The 12,273-nt window shown below is 32.5% G+C and overlaps 1 protein-coding gene across 2 annotated transcripts; it reads left to right on the plus strand.

The window, feature by feature from the left end:
* Window positions 1-481: 481 nt before the first annotated feature.
* NTRC (NADPH-dependent thioredoxin reductase C) lies at window positions 482-9,061 on the plus strand. 2 transcript variants are annotated; one of them, XM_039027163.2, is made up of 11 exons: window positions 482-840; window positions 1,816-2,017; window positions 2,130-2,235; window positions 2,533-2,798; window positions 4,183-4,462; window positions 5,628-5,735; window positions 5,919-6,005; window positions 6,148-6,252; window positions 7,351-7,481; window positions 8,690-8,751; window positions 8,879-9,061. In XM_039027163.2, the coding sequence occupies exons 1-10, from the start codon at window positions 633-635 to the stop codon at window positions 8,748-8,750; spliced, it is 1,554 nt and encodes a 517-aa protein (XP_038883091.1). In that variant the 5' UTR covers window positions 482-632; the 3' UTR covers window position 8,751; window positions 8,879-9,061. The 2 variants fall into 2 exon arrangements, with proteins under 2 accessions (XP_038883091.1, XP_038883090.1); XM_039027162.2 differs by having other exon boundaries at window positions 8,690-9,061.
* Window positions 9,062-12,273: the final 3,212 nt, after the last annotated feature.

Raw genomic sequence — 12,273 nt, forward strand, 5'->3', positions numbered from 1 at the left:
CCAATTGTTTGCCATATTTATATTTATTTTTGTGAACATATATAGACAATTGACCACAACCCTATTTCTTGTACAAGTTCAACTCAAATAATTATTATCAGATTATTATTACCAACTCAACTCAATTCAACTATGTATGTCAAACACACCCTTAAGAGTAGTTTGACCCATTAAGTGGAGTTAATAAGTTTGGAGTTAATACATGATGAAGTTCTTTCGATAAATGTGAAAATAGATTAAGAGAGAAAGATGAAATTACTCGATAAATGTAAAAGTAGAGATAGAGGAAAAGATAAAATTTCACCATAAATGTGAAAAGTAATAAATGATGTGAAGATTGAATTACTCGTTAAATATGAAAAGTTGAATAAAATTTAATATTAAAATTAAATTATTTACACAAACTTAAGAAGTTGATGGTGGAAACGGCGGGTTAGGGTTAATGATTTGGTAATTAAGAAGTGTAATGGGAGGAAGGAGTTGGGGATAAAACATAGAGCGCGTGTGTGATACTCTCCAATACCAAAAAACACACACTCCTTCTGAAGTATGAATAGAAAGGTGCGTGTAATCCATTTTGTATCGCTTCGCTTTTAACTCCGAGTGTTTCGTTTGTATGGTCTCAAACTCAAATGGCTGCTTCTGCTTCTCTCCAGATAGGAATCGGCCCTTCCGTTTCCTCCCACCATTTCTCCGCCATCTCCAATGCTCTTCCTCCTCATCGTCTCTTCCTCCTCCGCTCTCCTTCTTCTCCCCGCCGCTCCACCGGATTCCGCTCCTCCCGCTCTCCTCTTCTTCTTCGCCCTCGCGCCTCCTCCGACGACCTCTCTCCCTCTCCAGGTTTCTTTCATTTTTATTCCTCTCTCTTTATCTCTGCTAATGTGTCTATTCTTTTTTGTTCTGCGGTGTTTGTAAGTGTTTGACTGTGTTTTGAGGTCAAGCTGAACGTTTCTGCTGCTTATCTAGATTTTTCGTTGTTTTGAGGAGATTCGAGATAGGAATTTCAATTTGATGTTGATGTTTTCGAATGTCAAATCCTACAAGTTTTCCTGCGCTTTGGATATATAATCAATGCACATGTTTTAATAAGCGCAGTCTTCGGGATTTACAGTGTGATTATTTGTACTGAATGTGTTTATTTGTGCTTTTCTTGTGTTTGTAACTTTGTGTTTTCATCTTTAGGATATTGTGCGTTTTTTGTAATGTCTGCTGCAGTGGAAGCTTCCTGAGTTGCGACTTTTTTCTTTTTATTGCTCAAATTTGATGTTGAAATTTTTCGGATGTTAAGTCTGTGGTTTCCGTTTTGCATCTCGGGTTCAATATGTCCTCTAGTTTGTTGGACAATATGTGGGCTGATCTGATGTATGTAACTTAGTTGTTGAGTAGTTTGGATAGTTGTTCTTTCCAAGCTGATACGAGTTGTTTTTTCTAGACATACTAGTGCTTTTTTTATTTTATTTATCCCAACGCCTGTACTTGAGGTGTACAAAAGCTAACTCCAATGCTCATAGATATCAAAATTATTTTATTCATTCCAGCATTTGCTTTAGCTTTCCTCTTCGTAGTTGTAACGTAGACAAACATTGTGGTTGTAATATTTGATTGACATATAAACTTAATAACTATGATATGATAATGCAATTCTACATATTTTTTTGATTGAAATTGTTGTACTTTGCAAGGTTATTCTTCAATCCTTTTGCACGATATAGTTACTTGATAGAAAGAAAATTCCCTGTTGAGTAGTTGGAAGTTGGAATTTTGAGGTGTACTTGGCATAAGATAATGAGAGTGACCACGTGTTCTTTATAACAGGAGTTGAGAATCTAGTAATCATCGGTTCTGGTCCTGCTGGATATACTGCAGCCATATATGCAGCTCGGGCAAATTTAAAACCGGTAGTGTTCGAGGGTTTCCAAGCAGGTGGTGTTCCTGGAGGGCAGCTAATGACTACTACAGAAGTCGAGAATTTTCCTGGGTTTCCGGATGGAATTACTGGTCCAGATCTAATGGATAGGTAAAGTAATATGAAGTATGAGAATTTCGTTGGTTTCTATCACAATGGAAGAGAGGTACGGATCCATGGGCAGAGATTTTATTGGTTATAATCTTCATATTATATTGGATAGGATGCGGAAGCAAGCAGAGCGATGGGGAGCTGAATTATTTCAGGAAGATGTGGAGTCTATAGATTTAAAGAATAGACCGTTTACTGTGCAAAGTAGTGAACGCAAGGTGATGGATTATTTTCTATCAAAATGCATGAATAAACTCTGAATTCTTGACTTCCTCTTCAAGAATTTTTTTGTTTATTTAGAATCATCAGTTCATTCTTTTGTATTACTTTTCCTTAACTTTTTCATTTTGTTGCCAAATAATCAAAGAATAATTTCAAATTGAGTATTTTCCCTGTTTGGGTGCATTTATTAATTATTTTGTTTTCATTAATCCGTGTTGGTGTATTTAGAAATTGCACGGTGTTGCTTTTCTTTCTGATTTTCTTCTTTGGCTTTTCCTCCTTAAACATTTCAGGTTAAGTGCCATAGTGTAATATATGCAACAGGAGCGACAGCAAAACGACTTAGGTTACCTCGTGAAGATGAATTTTGGAGTAGGGGAATTAGTGCTTGTGCAATTTGTGATGGAGCATCACCCTTGTTTAAAGGGCAAGTACTTGCTGTTGTTGGAGGAGGTGATACAGCAACAGAGGAAGCCTTGTACTTGACTAAGTATGCTCGTCATGTTCATTTACTTGTACGTAAGGATCAACTTAGAGCTTCTAAAGCAATGCAAGATAGGTATGTTAATTCAATATTTTGGCAATGAATCATTTTTATTTTGTAGTAGTTGGTTAGATATCTTGTAAATACAATGTACTTCTAGGGTAAGAATGTCTTAATATTCGACCTCTGCGCTGCATATCTGTGTCTTATTATTATTATTTTAATTTTTAAATAGGAATGTGATAATGTGTTTCTGGAAAGAGAAAAATAAAAAATTTCATTTGGAAACTATTATGGGGTTTCCTTCTGTCTACTTTATGCTAGTGGATTGTAGTGACTGCTGACTTTAAATATTGAACTATCGACGGTGGCCTGTTTATTGTTACCTTTTGATAAATATTTGTAGATGCTGCGAAAGTTCAAGGTTAAATTACAAGTTTAGTTCTTGAGCTTTTGGGTTTTATGCCTATTTGGTCTCCAAATTTTAAAAAGTATTTAATAAGTATTTGAACTTCAATTTGGTGTCTAATAGATTCTTGTATTTTTATTTTTGTGTCTAATTAACGGTTGGCCTATTTGAGATTTTCTAGAATAAATGGACATGTTAAACACCAAATTTAAAATTTAGGGTACTATTAGACACAAATTCAATTTTATGTTCAATAGATGAGTTAATTTTTAAAGATTTCAAATAAGTCAGGGTATTGAAAGTTTAGAGTTTTATTAGATACTTTAAAGTCTAGAGACTTATTAGACACAAAATTGAAATTTTAGGGATCTATTAGATACTTTCTAAAGCTCATGGATCTATTAGATACAAACTTGAAAGTTGAAAGTCTAAAGACTAAACTTGTAATTTAATTAAAAAACTAAAAACATGTTTTATTCCTAATTAAAGGACGATGACATGTTTTTTTATTTGCATAACTGGTTTGTGTTGACTTGGTCTTTTATTACTTCTATATCGTTCATTTGGTGATAAATGAGGATGGGTCAATTTGACATTTTATATTATCAAGTGTGTATGGAAACAATATATCATGTAGTTAGAATAGGTGACTTTTTGAGTAATAGGAAGTCCTACCATTACGGCCTATTGAGTGATTTGATAAGCAAGGAGAAGAACATAAAACATTAATTTGCCAGCCTAGTGTAGGAGCCTTGGTGGATAGTGAAAGTCATGAAAACTCATTCGGTTGGGTAAATTTTAGAGTATCATTAAAACGTAACTTTTCATTCCTCTTCACGGTTCTATAACAATATTTTCAGGGTTTTCTAGGCTCATCTTTTTACATAAATTAAGCTCATAATGTCTCGCCTTGTATTTAGTGACTTGGTCTCTACAGCCTTTTATATTGACTCCCAACTGTCTCTAGGTTTACCAATAAACAATTTGTATGTGTGAGTTTTCAACTCCCTGAATGTTTGTTTAACAGGTTGATTATCGCGAATGTTTCAGAGTTTTCAACTGTCCAAATGTTACCTTGCACTTTAACACGGAGGCTGTGGACATTGTTAGCAATACAAAAGGGCAAATGTCTGGCATTTTAGTTCGAAAAGCTGATACTGGGGAAGAATCTGTGCTTGAGGCAAAGGGTTTATTTTACGGAATAGGTCATTCACCAAACAGCCAGTTATTGAAAGGCCAGGTTGAGCTTGATAGCTCTGGGTATGTGTTAGTGCAGGATGGTACTGCAAAAACTTCTGTGGAAGGTGTATTTGCAGCTGGAGACGTGCAGGTATTTTCTTCCTGAAAGTGCATTCTTGATTATTACTATCGCTTATACAAGGGCAGGTTCTTTAAGACTCTTAATTGCATCAGGATTGTCTCCAGAGGCACATTATATGGGTATATTTGATGTTTTCTAGTAACCAATGGTAGTTTTGGATAGAACGAAAAAATTCTATTCTAAAATGCAAAGTTTTTTATTTTTTATTTTTTTATTTTTTTAAAAGGAAATAAGTATTGATATAATGAAAAGAATTTAATACTCAAAATACAAGATACAGAGGATAAAACTTAAAAATAAAGGAAAAGAGAATACATAATTGAACGGAAAAATTAAAAACATTCCAATTCAGACAAATATCTTGAATGGAATAATTAGCCAAAGGCTTGGATAGAGAATGCCAGGAAGAAATAAGAAGAGAACCTGAACCCAAATGATCAAGCCATGGAAGTGATGATTAATTTAAACATGAAATTCAAAGTGAAAACAGATGTATCCTACCAAACATGAAATCCAAAGTAAAATTTCATTTTATTTTGAATGAGAAAAGAACTAGTTATTGAATGGTGAAAGGAAACAATACAAGTTGCTAATTAATTTAACCTTTTCATAAAATAGAATCAATTCTTTTCAGTTTTGGGATCCACATATAACTGTTGCTTTCATAAACAATGTGGACTTTTCGTTCTATCTGTTCATGCAATTAAATCAATATGGCTAAGCTTATGACATCGATTTTAAGGAGAACGAATGTGTTACTTTTCTTATGTTTCCAGGGCAACTTATAACTTCTCCCAGTAGTAGATTTGCATGCTCTTGGAATATATATTAGTTCCAGGATCTCTTCATCTTAATGTATTGTGGTGTGCATTGGCTTTTGATGTTTGAAAATCAACAAAATAGGGATAACATTTCTTGAAGAGAACTGTGTCAGCAGCTTGAGCATTTCCATATTGTTTCTTGTTCAAAAAAAAAAAAAAAAAAAAGAGAGAGAGAGAAATGAATAAATAAATTGAGCATGTCCATGTAGTGTTGGTTATAATGTGAGATAGTGGCACAAAAACTGTTCCCTAGTCAAGTACATTATCTAATTTCTGTCAAATCTTTTCTGTGAAAAATGAGGTTCACATTTATTTGTATCATCTTTTGACTTTGTTTCTATGTAATTTCTCAGGATCATGAGTGGAGGCAAGCTATCACAGCTGCTGGTTCTGGATGCGTTGCTGCTTTATCAGTTGAGCGCTATCTTGTGAGCGAGAATCTTCTTATTGAGTTCCACCAGGTATTGAAACCTTGTTGAAGTTGGTAGGTTAATTGATTTCTTCTCAAACCTTTTTGAGCTTTAGTGACTTAACATGCGACGAAGTTCTGTTCTTGTGCATATTGGGGAACACATTTTGTGCTGCAGGTTTATCACAAATAGTTATTGACACTAACATGATCCTTCATGTATTTGCTTTTGCAGCCCCAAACCGAAGAGGTTAAGAAGGAACCAACGGATAGAGACGTTCAAGAGGGTTTTGATATCACACTTACAAAGCATAAAGGCCAGGTATGTAACTTTTATCTCTTGTTTTGGCAATTATGTTTCAAATTTTGTGATATAACATTTTATTCTTCTGCAGATGGGGCTTTCAAAATGTTATTTGTCATTAGATCAACATTTTTAATCTCTTACATTTCTGTTTCCACAGTATGCTCTTCGGAAACTATACCATGAAAGCCCCAGGCTTATATGTGTACTATACACATCACCAACGTGTGGCCCATGTAGGACTCTGAAGCCAATTCTCAGCAAGGTAGAAAATGCCTAACTGTTCATTGATTGAGTGAAGGATCAATCCATCGAGCCCGCATTATTATTTCAGTGATTGCTATAGGAAAAATAAATTTGTTCATTTTTGTGCTGTAGGATAAATCCAAATACATATCATTTTCTGATTGTTGTGAATTGATCGTCTACATAATTTAACAATTTCATGTTTTAAGATAAAATGTCATCTTCACAACTAAATGTGTTGGATCATGTGATTGTCACATGAAATTGGTCAAGGTGGCGTAAGCGAGCCTAAACTCATTTAGATGTCAGAGAAAGAAAAGAGAGAGATATTGGTAGTTGTAGGTTTACATTCCCATAAAGTTGAAGAAGCTTGTATTATAAATCTTCTTCATCGAACAGTATCCCGACTATGTTACTATTCTAAAACAACGGGTGTTAAACCGAGAAAACCAACCAATTGGTTTTGTTAAAAGGTAGGTTAATGTGGTTTTAAAATTTGAAAATGGACAATGATTGTGATTGGATCATTTTGGTTGGTTTGGTTAGTATTTTTATGGTCATTTCGACTTTAAGAACCCAGTTCTTTTAAAATGTTTTTTTTACTTGTTAAAGTAATAAATTGAATGAACAACAATTTAATGAAAAGAGCTGATTACATCTCTAACTGAAATAAACAAAATAGGTCTGTTAGGTTTTATGAGTCATCCATTGATGTCTTTTTCCTTTTATTTTTATTTCTATTTTTGTGTGTAATCTATCAATGGTCCTTTTGCACACAATAATATTCATTCTAGTTTATATATTGGTATTTGGACACAAACTTGCAATTAAAGTCCAAAGTTGGTCACTTGGTACCTCTCTAGTAAATTTTAAAAACCAGGATAGCTACTGCATTTGATAACTTCCAATTCGCTGGAAAATTGTATGGTTAGTTCTGAAAGACTAGTTGCTGTTTATATAATGAGGGTTTGATAGTATGTGCAGTTTATAAACTGCTGATTATTTGTTTCGACATGCTTGACAATAAATTACACTGTTATCTGTTTTATTTGTCTGATGATGTTATTAAACAAATCATTGATGCTTATTAGCCTTCCTCATGAATGTAATCTTCCAGGTGATAGATGAATTTGATCAAAATGTGCATTTTGTTGAAATTGATATTGAAGAAGACCAAGAAATAGCAGAAGCAGCTGGGATTATGGGTACTCCATGCGTGCAGTTCTTCAAAAATAAGGAGATGATCAGGTCTGTTATGTATATTTATATATATATATATATATATATTTTTATTATATTTGATGCATAAATGCCCCCAGTGAATGATGAACTCCACTTGTGGATTTACATTTCCTTTCTCATGACCATTTCTGAATGTAGAATGAAATCATATTGGTGGTCACTTTTAGATTTTACTGCCATATATTGTCCACACTCGTTCTTGCCCTTTTATCGTGCCTATTTACCGAATATATACTTCATCTTTATACATCCTCTAGATGTGAGGCATCTGTGCTTCCTTGTACTTATAACACCTACTTTTTTTTTTTTTGAACTTTTCATTAAGAAATGATAAGAGACTAGCTCCGAGGTACAAAACAACCAAACATAAGAAAATTCTGAAAATAGGGTCACAAAAGGTACAAAAGAAAAGAGAACTAAAAGAAACGATAAAACTCTCCCAATTCCCGTTCAAGTCTTGGATGGAATAACCCTTGAAACCTTCGGATAATGTACATCATGATGAAGATGAAGTGGGCTGAATCAAAACATTCAAAACCTGAGTGTGAAGAATCTGGTTAGATTTAAAAACCTATTTGAAAGCAGATATCTAATAAATTAAAAAAAAAAACTATCTTCTGAAATAGGAAACCAAACTAAATTTTCATTTGGTGACCCTTTGGTTTTTGTTTCTTGTTTTTAAAGCCAAGCTTATAGATACTAAAAGATTTCTCAAAATCTAAGTCAAAATTTGATAACTAGAAAAGTATATATATATATATATATATATTTGACAATATCAACTTCTTAGTGGTATTATGAAAGGATACAAAAGTGTCCAAAAGGAAACAAATTCCTATAAGAGGAGGTACAAAAAAGAACATTCAAAATGCTTAATGAAAATGAAATCACTACAAATCATTAAAACTAAAAAAAGAGGCGTTTAAAACTTTTTTTGTGCTTTAGCTAAAACGTCATGTATTTTTTTTTAAAAAAATGAAATATATACCAAAGAAACTATGAGGAGGGAAGTATAACGTATAAAAACAAAATCAATCACAAACAGGGCCTAAATGTTTTGAAAACAAGTTTCCTTTTCATTCTAGCACTTGTAGTAGCGATAACTTCTATACTCTAATATGACTTGAGTAAATATATAATTTTCTCATGGCGTGTTCTGGAAAATTTTCTGGTCTAGCTCCTCACCGATATTCTGTTTAATGGTTGTTATGTAGGAATATACCTGGAGTCAAAATGAAGAGCGAGTACAGAGAATTTATTGAGTCAAACAAATGAGGTTGTTAAGTTATTGCCCTTCATCTTCTGCCTTCAATTTTGTTTCATTTGTATTAATCAATAAGCCAAGTGGAAAAAATGCTTTTAAAATATTTCATGTCCTGTAACATTCAAATTTTACATTGTAGATTTTAGATACAGAGTTGAGAAAAGGGCAAAAAAAAAAAAAAAAAAGAAGAACTCTTCATGTGCAGAACAGGCATTCATTGGGGAGGGGATGACTGCTTTGGTTCGTCCTCAAATTCCTTGATTGTAGTTTTTGGATGAATAAGGTTCGATTCCTTCTATTATACATGAGAAATTCATTCTTCTTTTTGGCTGTTGATGATCAAAATTAAACCTGTCAAAATATAATACACATCTACATGCATAAATATTGTCGTATATCACATAAAAAGTTACACATACGTTGTTATTGTTTTTTTTTTTTTTTTGGTTATTTAATTTATTCAAGGTTTAAATACTACTTTGGTACCTGTACTTTTAGTTTTGGTTTATTTTGGTCTCTATACTTTCAAAATATTCATTTTGGTTCTTATACTTTCGAAATTTGGTTAATTTTGGTTCTTATACTTTCGAACTTTCATAAAGTCATCATTTTGATCCCTTAAAAATGAATAAAAATGAAAATGAAGAGACAAAAATAGTTACTTTTTAAAAGTACAAGAACCAAAATGAACATTTTGTAAGTATAGGGACCAAAATGAATATAAGTTGAAAGTATAGGGATGAAAATGAACATTTTGAAATTATAAAGACCAAAGTAGTGTTTAAACCTTTTTTGTAGGCTTTATTTCTGACTTTTATATTCTTGGAAAAGTTTGGTCACTCATATTAGAAAAAAAGAGTTAAATTACAAATTGAACTTTCATATTTGTATCTATGGTCTATGAATTTTCAGTTTTGTATCTTATAGGTTATTGACCAATTTGATAGTTGTAGTGGGACATTTTAGTCTGAGGTTTGAAAAATGTTTTAAATAGCTTTTAAGTTAATTTAATCTTAATTGACTAACATAAATTGACGTGACAAGTTGAGTTCGGCTAAATTTGAATGAAGTGATAATTTTTATTAATTTTATATTATTATTCTTGGATGAGGTTGATTTTTAAAATTTTAATTTTAAGTTTAATTCTCGTCTTCTCTCTTTCCATTTCTCTCCCCCTTAACTCCATCCCTTCTCTAAAACCAGGGACATGCTCATTTTGCAACCATTTTAGTCCAAATCTTGTCTTTTTTTTCCCCAACAGTTATCAAATGGGACAATATTTATTTAGGAAAACTGCCATGGGTAGCAAAACTAATTAGGAGAATTGCATGTGTAGCGAGGGTTTTTTGGAGTTGGTAGATATAGCAAAATTTTCAAATTTTAACTTTTATTTTTTTTTGGTATTCTGGTTTTACCTTTGTACAAAACACAATTCGTATAAAGAGTTTTTTCTCTCATGTTTCTTCTTCCTATGATCATCTTCTCTCTCCTTAGCCCTCGTAAGTATTTTCTTCACCACGATATGGACATCGTACAAATGTAGAAAAGAAAGCTCATGGGTTTGCTGGAATGCGGGTCGTTCGGGGGTGGTTGTGCGTGTGTCTATCGTTCATGGGAGCTTGTTTTGTGGGATTTGTAGTGTATGTCAGATATGAGAAATCAAGCTTTCACTCGAAATCAAGCTTGTTTTCGCGCTCGTGTTATTCATTGTCCACTAGCTGAAGTAGCCACTCCCTGAGAGAAGACCATGAACATGATGAATTCAACTCTCTGATCGGGCTCTTGTGAGTGAATCGATGTCCAATCTTCGAAATCAGAAGGGCATCTTGGCAACGTTGATGGTTAGTCCATGGATGTCAATGGAACAGACCGCCCCAAGTTTGCAATAAATGGGTGATTCAAAAGCATGTTGATCATCCTTCACCAAGCAATTTCTGATAAAATCTTTCCCTTCTTCCGATAGATCTTTTGGAATCTTCGACAATTCCTTTTGGATCCCAACTTTGATCTCTAGTGATGGCCGCCCAAAGGTTTTATTTTATATCATTTGAAAATTGCACACAAAGCTCTCACATTTTTAAACAATTCCTCCTTTTTCTCTTCCCATTGTTTTAATTATATAACAAATTAAATCACAAATTGTCATATCCTCTCAACATGCCATAACAATCAATAATTCATAATGGGTGTGCTCCATTTGGAAAAACTTCTCGCTACTATGACAATTCCTCTTCAATCTCCAAATGTTAGTCAACTCGCTCTTCTTTAGATATCACCATTTTGCTCTTTGCAAATTGAATGTTAACCATCCCATTTGAGTTAAACATAATATAACAGTCTGATATATTATTTAATTTCTGTCTAATATATTATTTTCCTATTGGTGATCTCTGTCTTTTCATGTAAAGTTTTGAGTCCATTGGAGCTCAAATGCATTCTTTACATTGATTTTGTTAATACTTTTTATGTTGATTTTGTTATACTTTTTAAATAGTATATTGGTGGTATGACATACTTATGTTTCGTATATCAGTAAATTGACATACTTACATATCAACGTGAGCCCTGACTAATTTTAGTATAATCAAACATCAATTAAATAATAATTATTGACAATCATATAAGAATAAATATGAAATAGACAACAATCAGATAGTAAATTAGTATTATTAACCATCATCATAAGATAGCAAAGATAACAACCACTATCAATTAGCAATCGGATAATAACCATTATTAAATAGCAATCGGTATTATTAAGAATCAACATTAAACAATGATCAAACAGTAATTAGATAGCAATAAGTATAATTGATAATCAGTATCAGATATTAATCAGACAACAATCAAATAGTAATCGAAAAACAAGTAGTAGCATTGACAATCATATAACAATAATACCAAATAGCAATTATATAACAATCAGATAGCAAAACAATATCATTAGCAATCAGTATAAGACAACAATCATATAGCAATCAATATCAAATAATAATTAGATTCCATGTAGAAGTTAGTAAGGGCATTTTTTACTTTTTCGTTTCAATGCTTTATTTAAATTGGGCTGTACTGACCAATTTTTTCTATTTTTGCAAAGTTTATATGGTTGGACTATGATCCTAATTTTCCTAAGAGATTTTAATATTCCTATAACTAGCCTTTATTTATTTTTATTTTTTTAATTCTTAGTTTTATTTTTTTTTATCAAACAAGCCCCAACTTAGTTTTGAAATAAGTCCCCATTGTTACAGTTCAGAAAACAAAATTTGTTGATTCCATTTCGACTTTCAGTTTCTATACGAATGAGAGAACTGATAACTCACTCGATTACCTCCACGATAGTAATATTGATACATTTAGAGAAATTAATAGAAACTAAAGGAAAAATATAAAAGAGGAAGAAAAAAAAAACAAATAACGAAAAGGATTTGGTTCAGTTTAAACTGAATTTTAAAGCAAACATTTGAATCCATGGCTTCTTCTTCTTCCCCAGTAAATATTCCTGAATTGATCTCATTAATTTGGCGTAATTAT

This window comes from Benincasa hispida, chromosome 3, assembly GCF_027475165.1.
Source record: "Benincasa hispida cultivar pf3 chromosome 3, pf3_genome.v1.1, whole genome shotgun sequence".
In the NCBI taxonomy this organism is placed as follows: Eukaryota; Viridiplantae; Streptophyta; class Magnoliopsida; order Cucurbitales; family Cucurbitaceae; genus Benincasa; species Benincasa hispida.

Coding starts and splice junctions, on each gene's coding strand:
- NTRC (XM_039027162.2), top strand. CDS start 633: ATGGCTGCTTCTGCTTCTCTCCAGATAGGAATCGGCCCTTCCGTTTCC. Junction 4,463..5,627: donor TTGCAGCTGGAGACGTGCAG/GTATTTTCTTCC, acceptor GTAATTTCTCAG/GATCATGAGTGGAGGCAAGC. Junction 6,006..6,147: donor TTACAAAGCATAAAGGCCAG/GTATGTAACTTT, acceptor CTGTTTCCACAG/TATGCTCTTCGGAAACTATA.